The following is a 26,102-nucleotide window of genomic DNA, read 5'->3' as shown; positions in this document are numbered from 1 at the left end:
TAGGTGTAGCTGGTGATACTGATTGTCATGAATATTATTCATCAATCATAGAAGATAACATTGCTTTGAGGGTTTTGAAATTTCATCTTCCATTTTACTTTGGATATTGGTAGGATCCTTTTTTTTTTTTTTTTTTTTTTTTTTCCAGAAACCGCTTAATGCACGGGATTGCACTTTATTTTGGCAAATTTCCTTTTGCTAAAGTGGCTTAGCGCCAAAATGCAGACGGAGACAAATGTTACTTGTGAGAGCTGCTATAATGTGGAATTAGGTTTTACTGGAGAGTTTGCTGCGTGTTTGCTGATCCAAAGTAACCTACCTGCACAGTCATGATCATAAGTTAAGAACAAATCAGTTCTCTTTGCTGGTCTTAAATGCAAGCCTGACACGTGAGGCTGGCTCCAGCTGCTGCTGCAGACATGAAGTAAGTTCTTTTTCCTTAAAAAAGATCTGAATGAATGAACAGATCCAGATACTTCATTGCTGCCAGTGTAGGAAGGAAGGTGCTCCCCTAAGCTTCGAGTTTTTGGCAGACATTTGCTGGTTTTGCAGTGGCTCTACAATAATGTCTTCATCGGCCATGACTAGCCCCTTATGCCAAAGGCAGGATTAGCTGTGAATTAAGCTTCCATGTAAGCTCTTCTGCCTTCTCTTTTTCCTTTCCCCTCTTTTGGAAGCATCACCTTTGGATACAAGCAGCAATCGCAAGCATAATATGCCCTGTAGGCTTGTTACTCATTATAATTAAATAGATGAATCAATATCTTTTCCTTTTGAACTTGGTTGTAGAAACAATTAAGGGACGTTCCTTATTAGTTAAATGTACAATATGGCCTTTTGATGGGTAAGGTGCATAAGATGCATTTTCAGAAATAATTATACCTGACTACTGGCCAGTTTGGTAGTTCCACAGCTTGTATTTATGATGATAATGTTAACTTTTATGTAGCAATTACCTTAATAATAACGTCTTGTTATCACATTGAAATTGTCATTTCTGCATGTTCATTAGACTTCATTAGGCCTTACCTAATGAGCTGGGAGAGATGCAATAAACACTTAAAGATAATAAATATTAGACTAAATAAAATGTTCCCGTGTTTTCTCTTCTTTGTAGGCTCTAGTCTCAATGATGGACAGTGGCATGAAGTCCGATTCCTAGCCAAGGAAAATTTTGCAGTCCTCACCATTGATGGAGATGAAGCTTCAGCTGTTCGAACAAACAGCCCTCTGCAAGTTAAGACGGGAGAGAAATATTTCTTTGGAGGTAAAAATATCAGTTCACAGTGTATTTCCCTTTTAATCTATGTAATAGATGATATAGAGCTCAGGATATAATTTATTTGGTGCATATGGATCTTAATACTTGGAGCTTCAAAATGCCTGTGTGCTGCTTGTCAAAATCTTTTTACCCCCTTGTCATCCTTAGAAAAAACAAACAGACAAAGAAAAACCTCAGAAATATTTTACAATAAGCATCTAACCTGGAAAGATTTCCCAAATCTTCTTTGGACAATTCAGAGATCATTTCCTAAACAGGAAATACCGTCCTGATATTAATAGTTTCCCTGAATGGCACTACAGAGAGAGATAAGCTTCTCTTTTCAAGTTTGGAATCATAAAGACAAAAAAAAATACTACTTTTACAGCCTTATACTGATTTTTAAGAGCTGTCATGATTGTTTGTTATTGACAGCTTCTGTGAATTAAAGCTTTAGTCTTCTCAGTATTGCAGGCCACTGGTAGTCCATCTACCAAAAAGGGTTCATGCAAATTATGCCTTGAGCATTTATTGTTCTTTCTCTGCTATGTTAGCTTTTATGAAAGGCCAACAAAAATCTTGATCTTTTAAAATTATTTTAAAAGCCTATTTAGCATGCCAGAAAATATTTCTAAGGCACTACTTTATAGGGGCAAGTTTTTAAAGATTTTTAAGCTGAAGTATAGAGTTATTTACTTATTTATTTATTCTCTTGCTAGCCATGGTTTATAAAACATCTGATTGTTCAGGCAGGATTTTAAGCGAGGTCAAATGCCGAGATCAGAAATATTTTTAAACTATAGCTTTGAGTTGTTCATAAAGCTTCAGGACAGAGAATGAAAATTCTGAGATGATTTTTGAATAGAATTCATCACTGTTGAAAAATGATTATTTTAAACTTACAAGCTGCATAGCTAATCAAAATGTAAGTGCAGAACTATAAATAGTCATAGTATTACTGAAGTGACAAAAATGTTACTGCTTTATGATTAGAAGTGCCCCAAATAGAAAGTGAAAAAAATACTTCAAGGTTACTCTCATTTCATTACCTCCTATCAGTGGAATCAGAAAAATACATATGGAAATTAGTGTTTAAATAGTGTTACAAAGCTAATATATAGTTAATTAAGAATAGATTCTAATCCTTCAGATAGTGATGCCACACACTTCTAGGAAACTTGTACGCTTGTGGCAATGATGATAAAGCAGTCTAATACAAATATTACCAGTTTGAAGTCAACCTGTCACATAAGGTGAACTTCCCTATTGCTTCAATGTTCATCTTCTCCAGTATCCTTACTGAATTTAGCCCTCCTTGAGCATAGTGCCTTAAAAAGGAGCTCTAGCATAGGCAGTTACCAGCTGAAAATTATTTTCTCATCAAAATGTACTGCTTTTGATTTGTTGGAACAAGCTGAGTCTTTTTGCTAAAGTTATTAACATGCATAAAAGAAAACAAAAACAAAATGTTGTACAGCATACAACTAGTGTTAAACTTTTTATCTCTTCATTGGTAAAATACACACTTTCTGCATTTCTGGAGAGACATTGTTTGGGTTCTTCTCAAATAACTTTTACTGCTGATTTTTGGCTTGTTAAAAATAGATTTTTGAGATTCTCAAGGTGTTTTTTCTTTGCTTTCTCAGTCAAAATGCATTTTTACTTAGTGTCATTTTGGTTAGATTCTAAAATCTATTTTATTTATTGACTTGCACCTTATAATCCCACCATCCTTTTATAGAAGTGTTTGTGTAGACACTGTTCTAGGGGAATAGGAAAGTCAGTCATGAATACTCTGAAGTGTGTACACATCACATCTGATTACCAAAAAATATGGTCCCTTTGTGTAAGCTCTATGGGTTTATGTTTTTCCTTACTCTTTTTTTCTACTCTGAAGCTTTTCTACACATGTATCAAAAATTAGCCCCATTGTAAGTTTCACATCCCATTTTGTTTCCAAATAAGCAGTTTTTATTTGCAACATCGTGCTTCTGCATTTTAACTCTCCCTAATTGTGGATCTGAGGAAGCTTTGGAGCTAAGGTACTATTTAATGTAAAATGCAATATTTTATAATTATTCTAATATGCTACTGAGATGAATTTTGATTTATATATATATAATTTGTATGTATACTAAATGTAATATATATTATATACATAAAATGTATATATATTTGTGTGTTACATGTCTGTATAAGTGTGTACATACATGTATGCATATTATATATATTATATGCATGCATATATGTGAGAAATTGCTTGAAACAAAAAGCAATTCTGTTGGGTGCATGTTAGAAACTTGATTTTTGATACACAAGCTACATGAGACAAAGGTATTTTTATGCTTTTCCTTGTATATGTATGTGTTTCTCTCTGTTTTCCTGTATAAGCTTTTGAATTTGCGGCTGTTTGTTAGTAAAGATTGTTTGCAGATGGAGGATGTAGTGTTGAGAAGAGTTGAAAACTTCAGACTTTTGCACCGCTTCGTAATTGTCTACAGATGAAATGTTTCGATTTGATGAAATCTGTTTCAGATAACATGTCAAAACTATTTTACTTAAAATATGGACAATTGGTTAGGAAAGGGACAACCACTTTTTGAATTCAGGGGATGGAACATTTGTGTTTTGCAAAATGATGGATGGCTAACAAAAATAATTATCAATTCTTTGGCCATAAATTTCCCATGTGAAAAGAAATGAAGTGATTTTCTTTGATTGAGTGATGAGTACGTTTAATAGTATGACTTAAACACTTCTAAATCCAAACATATATATCACACATGCAGAAGTTAAATGATGAGCTTTAAAGATAGTAGGGTTATATTCTCCCCATCCTGCTGTTGAATTTTTTGATTGTTCACCTGCAAAATCCTGAAAAAAGGCCCAGTCTGTTCAATTTATAATAGGAAGGTCTGTACAGCTTTTCCAGAAGTCTCTGAACGAATGCATTTGCCCTTCTATTTTCACTTTTTTTATGGTATTGTTGAAAGAGATGCTACAATATGCATAGGGTTTGGACTCCAAGCTTTTCCTGGTGGCATTTCAAAATAAGTATCTTTCTTTATATTGTGGTCTCTTGGTGACAATATAGCCAATATATAACACAGGCAATGGTAGGTTTAGAGGCTGTATTTCAGCAGTATAGTAGAACTATTTTTTTCAAATATATATTGGAGAATTTAAACAGGAAAGTAATTAGAATAAAATGGATACTGCTTCCAAAGTAGGATAGATTTTTTTTTCTTACCCAGTAAGGCAGACACTGTATAGACCATTTCTGTGAAAATTGTTAGAGCATTTACTGGAAAAGAAGTGCCACATTTTAATGTGATTTTTGGAGACAATGTGTACTTTCCATAAAAATTAGCCTTTTTATGTTTTGTTGTTATAATTTTGCCCTGGCAGTATCCCATATTAGTTTTATAATAAAATGGGCACTTTTTTAAAATTGGGAATGGATTGAAGGTTGAGTGGGAAAGAAGAACATTACAATGCCAAACATAATGATAAGATATTCCAAACAAATCAGGAAGATTACACTGACTTTCACACAGATAGCTTCTCAGCGGTATCTGAAAGAGTCGTTAATTTTACTCACGATGTTTTAATTAGAATTGATTTTGAGTCAATCCAATATAACTACCTAAATATTGGGAATGCGGAGATGCAAGATGGTCATGTATGTCTTCTTGGAATTAGAAATTTTGGCCGGGACAAGCCCTGTGGGGCAGACGCTCCCTCTGTGCACACAACTGGGTAAAGGAATGACAAGATGGCACTGTGTAGATGTTGCAGTGGGTGGCGAGTAGAACAGGTACCAAGTAGTTTGGGCGTGCAGTAGCGTACCAGGCATTCTTACTCAGCCTTCCTGCCTAGCACCAGTCTTTAGGTATTATTTTGATCAAAGTTGGCCTTTTCATGAAATTGTACCCGAGTGACATGCTCTAAACTTGTTTCTAAATGTTTTCTGGTTTATCCTCCTTTTTGTCCTTTTACTAGGATAGAAATGTTTGCCCTTGTCCACCAAGCCTGAATGCTTGCAATGGATGCAGCAGGTAGCATTTGAATAAAGGAGATTTGGAAATCAGAATCTCTTGTGAGTTGTGTCCCTAGAGCTAACTTTTCTGGTTGTGAAACATAGCAGGAAATCACAAGAAGATTCTTTATTTCTCTGTGGCAGAAAAAAATTGTTCTCATTGTACATAGAGCTTTTCTTTTTTGCTTCCTCTGTGCCTTTCTGGTGCTGTCTCCTGGCACTGCTAAGTTCCCCTCAAGAGAAAGACGGCAATGATCTTTTATTCAAATCTATGAGTTAGGGGAAATTATATTAAAGATTAGGTACTTCTGTGTGTTTGTGCACTGCTGCATTTAGGAGGGTAGGTGCTAGGTGCCTTTTATCCTCTGCAGAAGGGTAGCTCTTCTTCTGTCCCTTTTCTTTTTTGTTCACTTCTCTTTTCATGGATTTTGGTTTTTGGAAACAAATGAACTTCCTTTCCCTACTAAGCTCTGGAGAAGGATGTTTCTTTGTTGTTTCCACTAATACGCCTAAAACAAAAGGGCAGAGGAGAGAAAGTAAAGCACACAGTGAAACCTCATTAACCTCATTTGCGCTATTTGCAATAAGGGGCTTTTGTGAAGCACCTTAAGTTTGCACCAACCCACCTAAAAGCTATCTATCTCATGCCCAGAAGAATTATTTGACTGGAGATATAACTTTGACTTATGTCTTTTAAATAGGATTTCTTTTTAATTGACTCTCCTTTCCTTCCTCTCCACACTGGCTTAAGCATGGGAGAGTTTGTAGTATGGCGGCAAATCTTGGGCAAGACCAAAAGTGTGCAGTGAGCATCTGTCAATCTGCTGTGCTGCCTTTATTTTCTGACAAGCAAAGATGAATGGAGTCTGTAGGAAGTTTCCTATGGGACACCAGTCTGTGGCATACAATAATACCTTCGCTTCTGGACAACAGCACAAAACATACTCTGCATGGAATCTTGTTCCTGGAATCAAATTCATTTGTTTCTGAAAGTTGGATTGGTCTAAAATCTCCTAGGATTAGAGAATTTGTGAAGGGAAGGGAAGAGAGGGGAGTCAAGCAAAGAGACAAAACACCTTTCTCTAGTTTATGCATGCTGGGCTACTGTGGGTATGAATCGTTCCTCCTTAAAACCTACCATCTACAGGAAAAGTCTTTGGTTGGGGTACCTACAATTTTATCAAGTTATCCTTTGTTAGCGCTGTGTGAACCAGTCATTATGGATATGATGAGATTTCCTAGGAGTTACTGGAATTTTCAAAGCAAAATACTGTCTGAATCTCAAGTATGTATTAGATAGCAAGGAGACTATCTTCTACCTCAAATCTCTATATGTTGAAGCAAGCCAAAGCTGAGTTATGCTTTATGAAAAAAGAAAAGTACACACACAATGACAAGTCAAGACATTTGTTACCTAGTAAATGACATGATTTCCTCAAGCCTGCAGCTTCTCACAACTCAGTAATCAAGAGTGATGGTGGGATATGTTTGCATTTCTGTATATTTGCATTCTGTCAGATATGAAATATGTTAGGGCTCCACTTTTGGTGCTCATTTGTTTTTATATGCATGGCCATGAGTCTGGATGGTCAAAGCCTCGCTTCTTAGGGACAGAGTGCTTTTGGCATGATTTGTAATCTTTATCTTAGTGAACACAGCTCCACTGTAAACTCACAATCTACAATGCGAACACAATGCAAATTCAAAATACAGCAGCATATAACGTGGTTTTGAGTATCTCCATCATTTTTCTTAGGATAACCTCCAAGGTCAGTCCTACAGAATAATTATAAGCACAAGAAATGGAAGTAAAAGAATTGAAATGGGCTGTATTTTTTAGCTATGCTCACAAATTGGGTTGTTAAGCCTTGGATGTTTATAAATCACTACATAAACCAAGAATGCAGATGTGCAGAATGTATAAACATGAGCAAAGCAAGGAAATGGTTTGTGTATGCTCTCCCCCCTGCTTTTTTTTCCCTCTCTGGATCATCATTTATATTCACTGTTTTCTTTTTCTTTTCTTTTTTTAAAGGCAAGCAATTATGGGCACCTAAACTTCACTCTGTTATTTAATATATGATACAAATTCTTTATTATCTCATCTGCCCTCTTCCACCAAACACTGGAACACAGCTGAATTCACACTCCTATTAATCACTTGACAAAACTGAACCTGATCAACATTGGCCATTAACTCTTTGAATTTTATCCCTTTTCATCACATCTGGAGTTTTATTTCTTTTGTTCAGATAATCTGAATGCTTAACCAGTGAAACCAGAACGAGGTAAAATAATATAGGCATTCGACAAAATAATGCAGACATTCTGTGCTTAATTTCCAGCAGTGCAGATAGTATTGTTAGTGATGCAGCAGTATGCCCAAGAACCAACACACTGTATACAGCAAGACAAGCAGAAGTGCTGGAGATGGATTGGTATCCTGTAGAAAAACAGGTGCTAGCAGAAATCTGATACTTTGTGAAACCAAATAGGAGATCAAATGTATGATAATGTGAGCTTAGAAATGGATATATAGGAGCATGAGTCTTTCTGGAATAACTTCAGCTTTTCATGCAAACGCCTATTAAAGATGAGAAATGTCTGCCCACTGAAAAATGAATGAATGAAGTTTTGAGATGTGCTCTGCTTGTTACCCAGCATAAATCTCCATGCTAAACTGAAGATTTTAGCCACAGTGAATATATGTGTAGGTTTCTCAGGAATATAAAGAGAACTCAATCTCTTAGTCTAGTCTCTCTCTTCTTGTAAGTACTAAAGCAAATCTCTGTATGTAGTACGTAAGGAAATGAGAGATTTTTCAATCCATTTTCTTCTTTCTTACTGACATTTAAAACCAAGACAGAACAGAGAATGAGGAAAGTATGCACCATAAAGAGTAAACCTACATGGACATGGGAAGGAGTAAATTGACCTAGTGGAACGTTATTGTCTCTAATTCTGTGTGTATATGATTGGTTTTCTTTTTTTGATAAGTACAGTAGTCATAGTTTAGCCAGATTCTCAGTCAGAAGCAAACTGTATCAGCTCTCTGAATATTACAGAAAATGGAGTTAGAAAGAGAAGGAATACTATACATGATATAAATCTGAAGGGGAAGGAAATGACTGGTTAAAAGTAACTCTTCTCTGAAACAGAAACTTTTGGAGAGGGAAATATCAGGCAAACACCCGGATCGGGGCTATTGGAGAGATGCTCAGAAGGGGCAATTGTGCCCAAATCCTTCCAGCTGCTGGGTCTCTATGCCAGGTCAAGCTCCAGGGATCTGACAGGAGTAGCTGGGAGAAACTGCTTACAGGAAGAAAAGGGAAGGGATTTCAAGCTGCAGTGAACACTGGGAAGAGGGATGTACCAGTGTCATGAGACAATACTGACTAACTCTATGGGTTTAGAAGATGTCAAAGCGCATTGATGGTGTTAGGAACTGCAAATATGGTTTTGTGAGTATGTGTTGAACTTAGTTGCAGACATTTAGCATAGCAATATACATATTTTCTCACTGTTTGAAAATAAACACCTTCCTAAATTATACCAATACTCCTAGAATAACACTTTTTCCAGCTATCCCAAGTTCTCAGGGAACCCTGGCCCACCTTGTAGGTGTATGAATGTGCTTGTTGTCCACAGCCATAGCTCAGCCCACCTACCCTCTTCTCCCCCTCTGAAATCAAACCATTCCTAGTACCATCCAATAGGCTACCTTGTTTTCAAGTTCTTTTTTATTGTTTTGGGGAGTGAATCTAGTCATTGATGTTTTTCGGGGCTTTTTCCTCATATATAAAAGTATCTTATGATTTTCCATTTTAAAATGCTAGAAAATAAATCTGCCTCCCCTTTTGTTTTCATCTTCTCCCAAAAAAAAAGTGAGCCATTTTTTTAAAATAATGTTTTAAGTATTTTGATACACAATATTTTAAAATAATCAACTATTAGTGTTTCAGAAAAGCAGGAAGTAAGAAGTTGCCTAACTATCGCTGATTGTAGTTAGCCTCACATTTCTAAAGATCTACGCATCTGTATGACTCTAAACATAACTAACTTTGGAAGTCTGGCTTAATGAGCTGAAAACGCAAGCTAAAGGGGGAAAAAAGAACAAAACAAAACGAAACAAAAAAAAAACGAGTGTACATTCTAGAGCTTACAGCAATATGATATGTGTGGTAATTGGAGACAAAGTATCTTATTTTTATAGGGGGCCTCCCTGGTGTGGTTTGAGCAGAGGATAGTTCTCAGTGCTGAATATAAATAAGGGTTTCCGTATGTAACCTGACTGGAGCCCCAATTAAATCAGTAACTGCTGCCGTTATTTCCGCTGCACAGACAAACTGTGTGTAGCCCACAATGCCTAGGGCAGCCTGTCAGTCAAATCCTCATGTGCCTGCAGTCCCAGGCCGTCACTGCCACCTTGCACTGCGGACAACAAATGCCATCATCTAAAAGGGTTCAGCTAGGGCTCTGATGAAAAAGCTTATTCCTGATGCTTCTGTAAATCAAGGAGGAGGTATTAAGGGCTTATATCTTTCCAAAGAAAGAACCTTATTGCATCTCACAGTCAGTGTTTTAAAGCTGATTTGCCTCTGCATAAATTGACAAAATTGGACTAAATAGTTGAAACTAAATGTTTAAAGCCTTGTGTTTCTCATCAGCAAAGCACTGAACTGACCTGAGGCATATGCTGGAGGGTGAAGGACCAAGCCAAAGATGCACAAGTCTCCAAAATGGGCTGTGGATGGCCACTGGTTTACTGGCGAATACTATATACTGTCAGTTCAAGGGCATTAGATTACCTTGTTGCGGGAATATTGAGGAGCGGGACCTCTGTGAGAGTGAGCCAAAGACCTTTATTTAGGGTTAAACACAACTTATATAGTTTCCGATCCCGGAGCAGCCCCTGCCCTGCCCGGCACCACGCAGAGCCCAGCAACCCACCCAGCCAATCAGGCAGGTGACCACGCACCGACCACTGCGAGGCCACCCAATGAGCTGCCTGGTCACGCGCTGCCCGCATGGCTGCAGCTCCTGCCCCTTGTGCTCAGCCCCCCGTCTGCCAAGGAGACGCTGCCCGGCACCGGCCCCGGGCTGACTGCAACACCTTGTCTGCCAAAATACTCCAACTCCTCTGAGTTTAATTTGGGATGGACAATGTTTTGGTAGTGCAATATATATAGTATTGAAGATCTTGAATAAATTCCTCATATATTATCTATATATAATATATAATAAATAATATATAATACAGAGGATCTCTTTAGGAGGGGATTGGTATTTAACAGTAAAGAATAAGACCACTGAGAACATCATGGGTTATTAATTCTAGTTGTTTCTTTTTTTTAAGAACAATCTATCTAAGAGTAGTGAAGTAGTATAAATACTAACTGTATAGCTTTAAAAATACCATGTGTTTATGAATAAAGAGAAGAAATAGGACACTTTTGACAGGTAATAGAATACTGCCAAGGTTATAGTGTATGCTGGAAAAAAAAAGTGAAGCTAGGTGTGTTGCCATGGTAATAAAAAATTATTGTAAGTGTTTTTGAGTTCAAGTCCATGACACCAAGTGATCATTTAACTTTACTGATCCTAAGAAGTGATTTTACAGGTTTTCTGCTTCTGGCTTGAGACCTGCATGCAGTTTCTTACATACCAAATGATCTTCTCCTGTAGATCCAAGGGAGGTTAGGCGCTGTGACTAGCATTACTCTCTTCCTTTACCATCATTTTTATGAAAATACTCTGAAGTTAGAATGGTTTACACAGCTCACTCTATTTTCTACTTTGCTGCTTTTTGAAATGCAAGTGCAGGAAGAATCCAGTTATTAACAATTTCAGGGATTGCCCTGGAGTTCTACTCTTCAGGAGGTCACAGTGGCTGTTTCTTGGTTTACAACAGTTTATTCAGGTAAATTACTAAGTCTATTGATTTGCAGTTACATTAACTTAACAAAATCTCAAGAAACATGCAGACACATGTAAGATGTCCCTACTTTGTGAAAGAGTATATATAAATGCATATGTAAATCTATATGTGTAAATATATGTATATATGCCTTTAGCATAAACCTAAGACTTAAAAAAAAACCTTTATTTGTAATGAGAATCAAAGGGAAAATTAAAAAATAGTTTCTAGAGAGCACATAGCTGTGCTTTAAAAGAAACTAAAACTTGAGTATTATAGATATAAGATCTACAATAAAAATATACATTGAACAAAATTAATTAGTTAAAATGAAAAAAATATTCTTTTTTGCAGAATACATGAGGATATCCCATTCTTCCCCCCCCCCCCCCCAAATACTGTCATGAGCATGATTTAACAAGCTTAGTTGGAAGCTTTAATCTGCAGGCATGTGTTGCGATGACATTTTGGCTTTCTGCTTAAGTCAAAGCTTTTGTGATTCTCTTAACGCAGACTACTATTCTCTAATATACTATGTTACAATCAAGTGGTATTTATCGTAATTTACTGATTATGTTTCATCACTGAAGTTCAAGTTTTCCTAATATTTTTTATATAGCATAGAGGAGTCATTTCGTATTTATTGTCTCTAGTGGCTAATTGTCGTTTATACGCTGGTTGATAATGTATTGTGTATTTTACCTTTTGGATAACTTGTTTTCCAGCCTAAATTAAAAAGTGCAAGATAAAAGTGGATTTCCCTTTTATCTTCTGAAAACAGTAACATGAGGAAAATTAAGCTAGCGATTAGAGGGTTCAGTGCATTCCCAAATGTCTTTATGAGACTTTTAGCAAGTCATCTCTGTTTGTCAGTTCGGCTATCTGTGACATTGAGTGAAAAGTATTAAATGAAAAAAGTGGAAAAAAAATGCAGCTATGAACAACTTTACAATTTGGCTCGATTTGCATTACCTTTGTATTAGTTTTCCTTGAACATTCAAATGCCATATTTTATTACTAGGAATAATTGTAGAAAGCTCATTTTAAGCCCCAGTGCCTGCATATTTACTGGAAGTGTTTTATGTTGATTCCTAAATTTTAAATTTGAACTGCTCTATAAGCAGTGTGGCATGAAAGAAGGAAGCTTCTATGGGCACAAGGGCTGTTTGAAATCTGGGCCGTATTAGTTAGATGCAAAGGTGTTTATAAATGTCCCATCTTTGAAAGGCTTGCATACTTCCTAGACATCAGAAATTCCAAATTTTATATACATGATATAAAAATACCATGTTATATTTTCCACTTGTTAATTGATTACCTAGTCAGAGAACCAAAGCAATTCTATAAGGAATTCTATTATAGACAAAAGCAAGACAAAATTAACTTTCAACTGATAATGTAATTTCAGCTTGTAATTTGCTAACAGATTACAAAAGAATCATTTACACACTGATGAAATTTAGAAATAATTTCCAATAACAAATACATTCAGAATAGAATTTTATGATCTCATTTATGAACAATTTGCTGACATTTTTTTCCCTAAGGAAAACATTCTTTGATTACATGTCTTTCAATAAATTACTTGTTCAACTTTAATAAATTACAATCTCAGAGACTTATTGCAAGACTTCTTTAAAGGGTATTTGGGAATCATTTTAGATTTATGAGAGAAGGACATGATGCAAATCAAAGTTTTAGTTGCTGTTATTAATGCTAGTGTTATTACAAAAGAGTCATCATGTTATGCACTAGGGATAAAGATATCATGTCCTGGAATGTCCTTTGAAGACTAATTGAAATGAAAGTTGTTGTAAGTATTACATGACAGAATCTCCCTGCTTATTAATATTCTTTTGACAAGCAGTTAATTTTAGAGAGATTATAGATAGAGATGTGTATTAATAAAATATCTAATAATGGTAGTGTTCAAGGATGAAACCACTTTAGATAAATAAGAAAATAGAACAGTTTTTGTTTTGCTAATAGACAGGAAGAACTTTATTTTCTTACCAAGGGAAAAATAATTTTTCTAATGTAAAATTTCCTGAGTGCTTCTTCTGTCTAGTAAATAACAATTGTTTAGGACAGGAGGAAAAGGAATATGCTTCAATATTTCAAGCTTGTTATTTCACAAGTCTACAAAGACAGGTAGACTTTAAGAAAAACAAAAAATATATTTCTTCTAGGCTGTTTTGAGATATGGAATCCTATATTTACATAACTCAAAATCTTGTTTGCCTAGTATGTATGTATTCTGTGTATCAGCTTGTAATGAAATAGCTTTAACTCTAGAGGTGACAAAAGGATGTGCCGTTCTTTTACACCTTGGGTTTGTGATGGCCAAAATGTGGGTGCTGGAGATAGAAAATGGAAGTAATATTTAGGGGAAGAAAAGCAGGCAAACTCAAAATATCACTAGACCAAAAACATTTTGCACTTTAAGAGTGCAAATATTATTAACCTTCGGTTCTCTTGGAGATATATTTTTGAATTAACTCAATATTCTTCAGACTATAAGTTAGGACGTCGATTATGGCATTATGCACTGGTTCATTTGACAGAGCTCCTTTTTCAAGCAATTCAGGCATCTTGTTCCCAGTTAATCCAAGTCTTTTGCATAGTGTGGGCCATATACTGCATCTTCTCATTTCTCCCCATTGTTTCTCTGAGCAAATCAGGCTCTAAAAACACACAGTAGCTATAGCATGCTTTTGTGAGTGAGTCTTTACCTTGTATGTGTCTACACATTACTGAGCTACTTGGGTTAGGTTAGATGGCCCTGAATTCCTCTGGCAATGTTCTTCCTACTGCCCTCCCACCTATTTTCCTTCCATCGCCCTGATTTTTCACTCCATCCTCCCTGCCTGTTTTCCAGAGCACTGCCCAGTATCTCTCAATCAAGGTGAAGAGATGAATGGCTTCTCTTGGAAGAAGAGAGCGTAAAGCCAGAGCACAGTGCAGTTTAATTTGTCTTCTGTCTGCATGTAAAGCAGGCTCTATCACCCAGGCTGCCAGGCGAGGTTGAGGAATGGTAGCCCTGATAGGTTTATCATGTGTTCTCATCTCTATGAAAGCTAAATGAAAACATAAAGTTCCCGGGCATTGGTTGAGAACATACTGATAGCACATTACTGCTGGCACTAAAATTCCCATCTGCACTGAACTGTCAGCATCTTTTTCTCTTAAAAGGGACAGGATGTTTGTACTTATAATCACTAAGACAGGGATTTCAAGGAAGGTGTCATGTGTCAAGACAAATTAAGTTTCAAATTTAAAATATATTACCTGAGCACTTTTTTTTTCTTCTTTTTGGATAAAGGCTTAAAAGATTCTCTTATGGGTAAGCATACACTGTGCACGCACCACTTCTATGTTTTGATGTATGGTTTGGAAAGACGAATGCAAACGATGGTCCAGAATTAAAATTTCGCCCATTGTTTGTGACAATTAGAGCAGACGTGAGGAGAATTGGACCGAGAGGCAAACAAAAGATGAGGTGAGGAAGCATAAGAAGTCAGTGCAAGTCTTATCACCAAACCTCCTAAATTAACTTCTCTCATCCCTCTTCTTGTTTTTTTTTCTTTTTTCAGAGTTTCCTTTAACATGTCATTCTTTGTTGCAGTCTGACTCTGTTTCTCCCTCCCTCGACTCTTAGGTAGAAATATTTTTCAATCCACTCCGATTTTTTATTCCTCTTGAGAAAAGTGTGCTCTAGTTTAGCTTGTGGAAAACATTTACCAGCAGCTGACCACTCTAGTACTAGCAGCTTCACTTTATTGGCAAACCTTTATTTAATTGGCTTCACTGTCATGGCAAGCTTTGTGGAAAACCATATTGGAAAATGTAGATGTTGTTAAGAAACCTAAAGGAGTTGTTCCTCTCGATGCCTGTTTTTAATGGAGTTCAGAAGCAAACAAGACAACACTGATGATTCCCCCAATGGCCAGTTACACCATTTAATGATATCCACAGTAGGGGCTATATCACTAGTAAATCCTAGGCAGAGCTCTGGATAACTCATAAATAATGGCAGCATCACATGAAGTCCATGGAAGTCCTCTCGCATTAAGGTAGGTGTACCATGAACAGCTAGAAAAGAAGAACTAGAAATGTTGCACATAGGAAGAATGCTTTCTCTGTAGTCTTTTCTTGAGGATAATCTTAATATATTTTTCATTTCCTATTTCCTGTTTTTCTTGATACAGAATATGGGCAGTTTTTCAGTTCTGTTTTTCCCTCCCAGGATCACACAGTGATCTGGCCAAATGTCAAGAAAAGGTTGAATACAAAGATGACACTTCCCAGAGGTGAGGCTAAAAAAATACACTAGATGATTGACATTTTTGAATGGTCAGGGGGGCAGCAGAAGGAAGAACTAAGCAGGCTGTGCTTTGCTTGTGCCTTAGCAGTCCTGTTGTACCACTATTAAACTTCTGTTACGTTGTTTTTAATACCTTAGACACATGTATTCCCCAGATCACGTATTCTATAGCTTGTTAGGCTAACCTATAGATGACTCTTACACTGAAGGGGATTGTTCCTGCTTTTGTAAACATTTTGTAAATGAATTGCTGAAAAATTCATATTAAAGGTTAAGACCTCAGGTTATTGTGAAAATGGCAGTGTAACATGTCTTTCTGAGCAGATCCTTTTAGGTATCCATTTTCATATTTTTATATACACTGCAGAGGAATTGTGTGACTCCAACTCCTAGCTTGGCTCTGGTCCTCTGTAGCAAATCTGATTGAATTTGGGTACCTTCAGCTTTTTCTTTGGAGTGTAGGACTAGTGGGTCATAAAATGACATTGTTTGTTTCTGCAGTAATATGAAAGATTCTAAAGAAAAAGAATAACTCTTATAACAACAAACAAGATAATGGATGTCTCCCGCCTAATATCAGACTGCTCTAATGTTTACCTAGGCAGATACCCCTACAGAGAGCTTGCCTTCCCCCAAGCGCTTGCTATCTCCCTTTTCAGCATTGATGTATCCCATTTCATCCTGTTAGTGGTTTTGTTTGTCTGTGTTCATGAGCTTTTCCTATCAAAAAGCAAAAGTTATTTTATGGGTTGACTGGAGAGAAGGCAAAATCATCAAATCTGGTAATTCTGGCAGTATTCCTTAACAAACTCTGAAATGTTTGGTGAGCAGAGGCTTACTCCATTCTCATCTTCCCTATCTCTTTTCCAGACAACTGTCTTTTGCATTAACCCATATGCTTACACCGTTCATACAGGTCTCAATAATCAAGAAGTAACATTGGGTTTAGAACTTACTGCAGGGCTACTCTAAATCCATCATCCTCCTGTACTACCCCTGAGACACATAAATGTAGGTCCATTGTCCTCCCTGGACCTGCCTGCTTATGCTGATATTTAATTAGGCCTGGAGTGAACAAAAATGGTGACGGGACCTGACATTCATGTCTCCAATAGATAAGGAATAGCTACACAATGGGAAGTACATTTGGAGTAGAAAGCCATCATTTGTGGTTGAAATAATAATTAAAGAAGGGCCTTGGGAAAGCGAATTGGCTATCATTTAATCTTTCTGAAGAAGCTAAATGTAATTAACTCATTTCATTTTAGGAGGTTACTAATTAGGTGATTCATTGAGTTGCAAATGCATTAAACTATTGGTTACCTGCTGAATCAGTATAGGGCAAAACTAGTCTGTGGCCTTGAGTAAACCAAATCTTTGGGAGAGCCTCTGGCCCTGGTATAGATGATTAAAGAAAAGATGTGATAACAGTGATGACAAGAAACTTTAAAAACCACCAGGAAGATTAATGAGAGCTGAACTTTTAAACAAAATAAGAAAAAAAAAAAAAACACTCTGGAGCACCTTGCAACAAATTAAAAATGAGAATAGGCGAAAGCCTAGGTCCTGCAGTTACTAAATTAAAGTGCTCATCTTCTGCTATATTTTTCAAGCTTGTATTTTTCTGTCTGTACGTAATTTCTTTGTGAGCTTAATTCTTTTCCCTTTCTGTGTGTTCTGCTGGGAACATCAGCTCCTAGACTTTTCCATTTTGCAGTTAATTTTCTTGAAAATGGATCATATCAACTTTTAAATGGAGATCAGACCTTCGGAATTCACAAAGTTGTTGCCCGTTATTCTTTCTGCTGTTCTGCATGTGGTGGTGCAGGTCCATGAAACACTAAATCAATCATTTCTCTTTACTGAGTAGTCTGCGCTTAACGTGGGATGAGGTTATGCCACTGGTGTAGCCTCATATGATAAAACTTTCAATAATGGTGGCTTCAAAATTCTCCTTTCCCATATCTCTTCCAGCTTTCTGAAACTGGAGCTATAAAAGAAGATGTGAAACATTAATCACCTAAATTAATTCCAAATATGATAGAGGATGGCCCAAGAAACTGAAAACATCTTTGATTAATAAAAACTGTTATTCTTAGGACTTCTACCTGCTTAATTAGGTTAGTTTTGATTAAATTAAATTAAATCTTTCTTTACACTCATATTTAATTGTTCTTATCTTCTTGCTTCCTCACAAATCATTGATGTGTTTGAACAGCAATTTGTGGTTAATATGTTAGAATTGTCCTACTTTGAGAAATCAGAGGATTTTATATTAAACTCTAGGAAACAATCATATTGCCTGAGCCATGATCACGTGTAAAACGTTCTGCCAGTGGGTGAGTAACAACAACATAAGCCCAACGTTGGACCCTTATCAGTCTGTACCAGAATATTTACTTCACTTGAAATCCTTGGGCCTGTATTGTTGGTAAAGGTGCTTGTCATATCTCTGCTGTCTTATCAAAGGTTAGTCATGCAAAAAAATCATTTTGAGCCACAGTTATTAAAAGGTTTTATGAAGGGGTTAGTGCGTGTCAGCCTTCTGGTTAGACCTTAAGTGGGACCTTGGGCTAATGTTTCCTCAGCTCATGAATATTAGCCTTTCCTTTGAATAGGCATATAGAAAATCATCTCAATTGCTCAACTCTTGTGGGGAAAAGTGTAAATGTCAAACTGCAGCATCTAAAGCCTTTCAATGTGGGTCACGTTCTGCATTGAAAAATGTTTATGAGCATGGCAATGTTTTTTTTCTAAAAATGCCTCCATCGTACACGGCTAAAATGCAGGCTGCTTTCACAGCCTGAGCTAGATGTATTCGGCTACCAGACACCTGCGAAATGTTTCTTCAATCCCAGCTAAACTTCTGCAGAGCAGCCCGTGCATTTGGCATCACTGTCAGCTGCGTGCTTTGACCTAGGCAGTTGGGCATTCTTGTCTCCCTGCTCAGCATTTGCCACACGCTAAAAAACTGGAATGTTTGGAGGTCCCTTAGAGACCTGAAGGCTCCCTGTGTGATGGAAGCTTTTTAAAACACAGCCTGCGAGAATGTAATGAATATTCCCAGTGTTTAAGAAGACTGTTGCTGTGTCTGTCACCACGCTGCCCTTCATAAATATCTAAGAGGTATGTGAAAGAGCAGCTGGAAACGTCTCTATGCCTTACTCCTTTTGAAAAGTCACAGGGGAAAAGAGTTCTTGCCCTCACGGACATGTGTGTGCTTCTGCTCAGAACTGCCCAACCTATCTTTTTGCCAGCTTCAGGATTTAACTTCTGTGAAGTCCTGGTTTCAATATAATTTGATCAGTATATTAATGGGAATCCCTGTGTTAAAAGTAGAGTAAACAGTATGGGACTGCACATGAGACTACAAGAGATGATTTTAAGCAGTTTAATGTCATTCCTGTATGTACATGTTTAAGGAAAAGTCTTAAAGTGGATAGTCCAGCCCAGACTACTCCAAGTGAGATGCCAAATGAATGTGCATCTTCACTGAAGGGAAAGGCCTTATATCAGGAATAGCTTCAGATATCATCTGGAAGGTGTCTGGAGTTTAACATGAAATTAATAAATTAGCTATGCATGTTTGTGCACCCGGCAAGTTTCACTTCAATTCTCTACATTTTTATAAACTAAAAATATTTAAATAATCTTATTCCCTGAGTGGAGCTACATAGAGTATTTTCAGTAGTCATGACAACTCTCCACATTCCTCTGTGAAAATACTTTGCCTTGTTTTCTGCAACAATTATCAGGAGATTGTGAAAAAGGTCTGTTTTGCCCAGTTTCAGTTCTTAAATACAAGAGACAAAATTGAAACACAATTTGTAAAAGAAAAAAACATTCTCACTGATCTCAGAACAGGTGTCTCTCAAACACAATAAAATACACTGATTTTTAAAAGAAAAAGAATAGCAATACTAAAAGTATAGTGCCTAAAATAACATATTATGCAATAGCATCAAGTTATTCATTTAGTGACCGAAGAGACGTGCTTTTAAATGCAGTGTACCATGGCAAGTCAGAGCAGGTGGAAAACGGGAAACTAGTAACTCTTGTTTTGGGAGCTGTGTTGCCTTGGGTGCGTCATGGTAATAATGCTTTTACAGGGTTAAACAGCAAAGATCTTCCACATATAGAGGCATGTGAAATACTGCTAAACTCCAAAGCACGTTGAACTAGCTAGGTTTCATTTAGACATTTGATTAAAAGCACAAGACTGAGGCTTACAAATCTCTTGTCAACAAAACTAATTTCCGCTGGGCAGTATAAGGATTTTTCAGGGTTTTGGTAGGGAAATGAGATGAAACTCAACAATTTCTCTGAGTTTTACTTAGAGCCAGTAGCTTTTTACAGAGAAGTCCCTTGTGTGGACATATGCAAAATGAAGTTTAAAGGGAGATTTTCACGCAATCCAGTGTTAATTAAACCTGTTGAATTTTATATATAAACATCTTGTCCCTTAAGTACCTGGACAGACTTAAAATGTAGGGCAGGTTGGAGGGGATGTTAACTGAACATTTATGATCATGTACTTATGTTAAAGGTGGAATGATATCATTTTTAGGAACTGAAAATAAGGAGAAGGTGAATGGGAACTGTACTTCCATTTTGAAGAGGAAAATCTATTAGTGTATTTACTAGTTTTTCATGACACCAGATGCAGCACTCCCTGAAGTTTGGTAGATTGCACCGTCCTCCTTCTGTTTCAGTCTGTCACCTCTATTGCCATGTGTATCATCTTAGCTCACAGCGCAAGGTGTTAAGTGATGTGGCTCGTACCTGGGAGTGACAGTATATATATATCTAGGGATAGAAAAGCACAAAACATTTAGCAGAGCATTCACTGCCTGTGGAAAGCTGTGGTGCGAAATTACACCATTTAGCTTGGAATAAGGCAGTGAACAAAATACCCACAGCTGGCACTCTTCATCTCTGCTTGTCCCGCGCGGGCTGCTGAATGATGAGGAGAACAAATCGACCGTGCTCTGTTCTCCTTGGATTCCTTTCCTCTCCCTCTTTCCTTACCGTTGAGCAGAAAGTTACAATTGTCACTTTAAAAAATGCAGGAAAAGAAAGCTAACACAGTTTCTTACTTACTCAGCATACCTAAGGAGATTTGGTGAATTCCCACAGAACTTACATAGGGGCAGTTGGCTGGGCATGATCCAGGGGACGCCGGGAGGATCTCTGCTATGCAGGTGCTAAAAGACTGGTGCTTTGAAGGGTAGATGGCCCTGAATAGATGCTCTTCAATTGCTAGCTATGCTCTAAAATCATCCTGAAGCCACTTTGTGCCTCTTCCTCTGAGTTTCCCAGCAATGTTGATTAAAATTAATGTCTTTTGAAAGCTGTTTTGGGACAAAGTGATTTTTAGTGAAAAGTACTAGTGTTATTCTGAATTCCCTAAATGTTCCTTAATGTATTATTATTCTAGTGTGAATTTGCTCTTAAGCTATTAGCTTTCTATAAAATACTTTTTTTTTATTTATGGGGCTTCATCATTTTTCATTTTATAACTTTTTTTTTTAAGTATGTGTAGTTTTCCATATCTATATTTGGAATATAATTGTGCATTCCATAAAAGCCCTACTCTGATAAAATGTTCAACAGTTTACTGTTCAGCTGTTGCAAGTTAATCTATGAGCCATGTCCCAAGAGATTTTAAAACTTTTGAAATGGGTCTTGGGAGCTTTTTTAAATTTTTGCACAAGGTATTTTTCTTTCTATTATCTGAAATCTGGGGGAGTAGAATTTGTTTCCCCAAGACAGATCTTTATACATAATTTTAGCACCAATTCCATTTTTTCGTACTACTTTTCTTTGCAATATTAAGTCACATGTTAGTCATGAAGTACCAATTGAAAGATCTTCTTTTATTCCTCTAAGCGATGGTTTCACTTGATTTATTGGTGGTGAGAACACAGTACATGCCTAAGCAGACTTAGGCTGTATTATATGAATAGAAACAACCTTAAAACTGAGAATAACATGGTTACCCTCTAGTTCATCGAAGCATTTATCCAACTGAAATTCATAAATACTAATTTGAAATTCATTTGAAAAATGGATTGTGCAGGATAAGCAGACATGTGGGTGGTTCCATGTATTGGTTCCATGGTTAAAAAAAAAAAAAAAAAAGTGTTCTTAGATCTTATTCACCCCACACGCACTTTTTTTTTTTTTAATTCTAAGTTTGCTCCATATGGGAATACTGTCTACAGTCAAGACAGAGTAATGACACCATCTTTTGAATAGTCTCATATTTCAGAATGAGAACATCTGATTTGTTTGTATGTGTAGATATTTACGAATAAGAATGCTATTTTTAATATTAAAAAGAAAGTCTCTCTGGAGAGACTGGACATCTTTGGTGTGTTTGGATGGAGATGGCACCGGGCACAAAGCATATCATGACTGGGCCTCACAGATGCTGCCAGTGTTGTTGCCATGTAAGCGATAAGCACTAATACAATAACCTTGCACAACTAACAAGTTGAAAAGAAACTACAGGTGTATGTGGTCACTGACCAGTGTGGAAGATCTCTTGTGGAGCCCCAGCAGAATTTTGTACTGACTCTTTTACACATATGCTAAAAAAATAATTGAAGAGTTGTGTGAGTTGTGAGATCAGCAAATTTGCTGCCAGCACTGGGTGGTAAAGTCATTCAGGAACTGACAGTACAGAATTGCAAGAGGATCTTAAGAGATTGACTAAATATTTGAATAACTTGGATAAAATTTGACGTAGGGGAGAGTTGAACCTGGCACATCAGAAAAAGCAATGTTGAACTTTACATATAAAATGATGGGCTCCAAGCTGAGTTGCCATTTAGAAATGAGGTCTTGAGGTTATAGTATAAAATGTCAGATCGGTACTCTGTAGTGGTTGGAAAAGTAGTTGACTCTTGTGATTAATTAGGAAAGGCAGAGAGAACACATCAGAGAACAACATTATGCACCGGAGAAAGCCAAAGTGTTGCTCTATCTTGAAAACAGCGGGCAGTTACAATGCTCAAGAGAGGGTGACAAAGGCGACCAGAGTCATGGGTACCTTCTGTACGAGGAGCAATAAAAGTGACGAGGGCTGGAACATGAGCTTGATAGGACAGACTTCCCTAAAGTCAGAAGCGTCACTGCAGGGGGAGGAGGAATTGCTCGCTTGTGGTTCCTTCCAATACAGCAAGTAGGAGACATCAAATGAAATTAGCGTCTTGTTGCTTCAGCACAGAAAAGGAAGTGGTTAATGACACGGTCTGTGGCTCCACATCAGGAGATGCTGTGGGTGATAAAATTTGACAGATTCCAAAAAGCAATTGTATTTTTTCCCTCTGTTCCCACCGAGAGCTGTTAAAAAACAAAGCCAGCAGCGCTGATGCGGGAAATCTCTGATCAGCAACTTTCTGAAGGTCAGAAGAATGTTCTGGAGAAGTATCATTGCTCACCCGGGCGCTACCAAGAGAGGTTATTTGGCTCGATAGATCTGTATAGATAGATAGATCTGTACATAGGCATTTCCTACCTATGTAAAAATTGGTGTGGACAAAAGCAAACCCTTTCTCTTCCCCGAGCTAACTGGAAATGATGTGAGGATTGGTTTTATGCTGTCAAGAAGGGGCTAGTATGTCCTCCTCATAGGCAATCTCAGTCTAGACTATGCAATATGTTAAATATATTCAGTTGGTTTTCAGTAGGCCTGGAACATTAGCCAAGCGAAAATGCAACTTCTTGTATTGTTTCAAAAGGAAGCTTGTGTTTGCGACCAATATACAGAGTAAGTTGGTGCTGTTAAGGTTTTAGAAGTGCTCTCAATAGTGTTTGGTAAAGTTCCAGAGGGCAGTTATTGCTTCCTCCTAAGGGACGGTTCTAATATATGAGCTCTGTCATGGCTCATTGCTGGCACATGGCAAATGCTATTTTCAAAAGTGTTTTATGATTGAACAGAAAATCTGATAAAAGAAAGATAAACCAATCTTTATGGTTTGGGGGTTATGTGTATACTTTGTATTACCACTATTGTTAAAGATGCCAAATATTTCATAACCTGGATTGCATGCGATAGCCTCTACTTAAAACTTGTGAATGAAATTGCAAGGGCCTGATCATGTGCCATCTGGCACATGGCATATATCCAAGTGTGCGCAAGTTGGAAATAAATACAGAACAAGGCCAAATGGCTCAAAGTACTAAAAATACATATTAAAAAAATACCCAGCATATCAAGCACTATGAATTTTGTATCCTTATGGAAAGGCAGAAGGAGAAAGAGTGCACCGTCCTGACAGAAAAGATGTTACAAAAGGAACACTGCGTAGAGATAGGGACTACACTCCTAGAGCTTTTCTCCAGGCAAAGTCACATAAACAGTAATATGTGAACCCCGAGCTTCATAGTTTTTCTTTTCTGCTTCACCAATGAGTGGCTCTGCTGAACCTCAGTTCTGTTGCCTCCTTTGGGCTGCATGTGTCAGTATGGTGTTGCCCCTTGGTAATGCACTGCTTTGAAGTCTGTCACCTGCTCAGGCATTTCTGTTTGTCTGTGAGGATTATGACCCCCATGGATAAAAACAATCTTTAATTGTGTATGGACAGCCCAGGAGTTTTGCAGTTTCCGGTATTTTTCTAGTATCTTGTAGTCTCTCATGTAGGCTGCATGCTTCTGAGGGAGTGGTCTTCATCGCTAGGATTACGGATAGCAATCTGAGACTGAACCATGCCATGCTTTTGATATTTATCTAGTCACTTTTTGCACCCACACAGCATCCTTCACCGAGGATGTTACAGCGTGGCTGTTTTATTTAGATCCTACCATTTCTTTTCTTCAACTCAGTGATGATCTTAACACCTGAATGTCAGCGCCACATCCCTTATTTTAGCACAAAAGCATTAATGAGGAAACAAAATCAAGCAGTAAGATGCTATCTAGCCAGGTATCAGGTGCATGAAATCTAGATCCACACACAAGCTTGTCGGGCTTCAGTCCTGCAGGAGGTTGCTGCCATGACTCAGTTTTAGCACTGCAGAATATGAGCTGCCCTGGAAATAGTCCCGTTGATCCAGTAGTCTAATCTAGTCTGCAAAGAACTCGGTGTGGTCCAAGTGTTTGCTTATTTTGGTGAGATAAAGAGGCAAAGAGGGAACTTGCTGCCAACAGCAGCTGAGTTTCATGTGTTGGTGGTTTGGTTGCTACTGTTAGAGCTGTTAAATTATTTAAAGCAATAATTGTAGTGTAGATTACCCTTAGCCTAGGTAACTCCAGATGGGGGAGGAAAGGAAGGGTCCTTTCAACCTCCTCAGTCTCATTTTGGTGGGATTTCTTGAGCCAGAACAAAAAAGCACTTTCTAATTTACTTGGAGGAAGAAAGTCTATTGGGCTTGTTTACCTGGCCTACCTGACTTGGACTTAAATAAATTTAACACTAATAAAATGCGTACAACCCTTCTTTGGGAACATCTATAGCATATAGCAGATATCCCTTCCATTCTTTGAAGTGTCTATGTTTTAAAGTCTCACATCTGTCACACTACCCCAGGTGGCTATTGGCTTTAGATACCAGTATACAAAACAGTCTTCTGTAAAGAAAATTACCATGGTACTGCTATGCTCTGACTCATGTCCCCTCTGCTCACGTGTCATAAATAAGCAAATGTCATGGCTCTTGTCCTGTCAGGAGCCCAGTTGTGCTCCTGTAAGAAAGGCAGTGAGCACGCTGGATGGAGGTGCTTTGAAGTGTAAAGCACTTCTTTCCGTGAATCTTTTTAAGGTAAAATAAGGCACATGTATGTGCTCTGCACAAAAGAGAGCTTAGTAATGAGGAGTTAACAAATTGCTGTAATAGTTTGCACAGGTGGGAATCAATTTCATCACCTTGCCAAGTTGAGTATGACTTGTATTTTATTTTGGAGAAATCAGAGACTTTACTCCTTCATATTTAAATGTCAAGTGTGAAAAAAGAATGATTTATTCATGTGAAGTAGTCTTTCTTTTTTTTTCCTGGAAATTGAGTATGTTTCAGATGTGCAAGTATTTGTATTTACCTTCAGGGTAATGAGGGTCAAAGTTAAGGCCGTTCCTTAGATCACCCTATGCAGACTTACTATCCCCAGGCATGCAAAATAATGACTTGAGCAAATTTGCTGCATTAATGCCTACTGGAGATGCGATAGGCATTACCAAAATACGCATAATAAATAAAATATGGTTAAATGCTACGTTATAAAACATTCAGACATCACCACACAAATTACAAAGAGTAAATAGCTCAATAAACAGTTTAGGTATAAAAGGAAAAATCTCAATTAATGGTAACAGGAATGAGTCAATTAACAGCTGATTATGCGAGTCCCTAGGTAGCTGTGTCTCTTAATTCCCTATAAGTGGCTGGTTACTGGATTTTGGTCTTTCCATTCTGCTAGTTGTGAAAATCATACTTGTGCATATGCTAACCAAGCCTTGACACCAAGAGCCAGCCCACTAGCAGAGTTCAGGCCACCGTGCACTGCTGCCATGTGCCTCTGGAAAAAAGGCCAGGGACGGTCTTGGTTTGGTAGTAAGGGCTTGT

The 26,102-nt window shown here is 37.4% G+C and overlaps 1 protein-coding gene across 1 annotated transcript in view; it reads left to right on the top strand.

Annotated features, from left to right (window-relative positions):
• The window catches only part of LOC104565350 (contactin-associated protein-like 2), a 971,843-nt gene that overhangs the window by 531,070 nt on the left and 414,671 nt on the right, over positions 1–26,102 (top strand). Inside the window, exon 9 of the mRNA XM_088520855.1 lies at positions 1,118–1,267. Within this exon, the coding sequence (XP_088376981.1) occupies positions 1,118–1,267 (150 nt within the window). The remainder of the gene's footprint in view (positions 1–1,117; positions 1,268–26,102) is intronic.

Source organism: Tinamus guttatus, unplaced genomic scaffold (genome assembly GCF_059628265.1).
Source record: "Tinamus guttatus ecotype Peru unplaced genomic scaffold, ASM5962826v1 Tinamus_guttatus_pri_ptg000104l, whole genome shotgun sequence".
NCBI lineage: Eukaryota > Metazoa > Chordata > Aves > Tinamiformes > Tinamidae > Tinamus > Tinamus guttatus.
The sequence above is the reverse complement of the archived record's forward strand: the minus strand, read 5'-3'. Positions and strand labels throughout refer to the sequence as shown.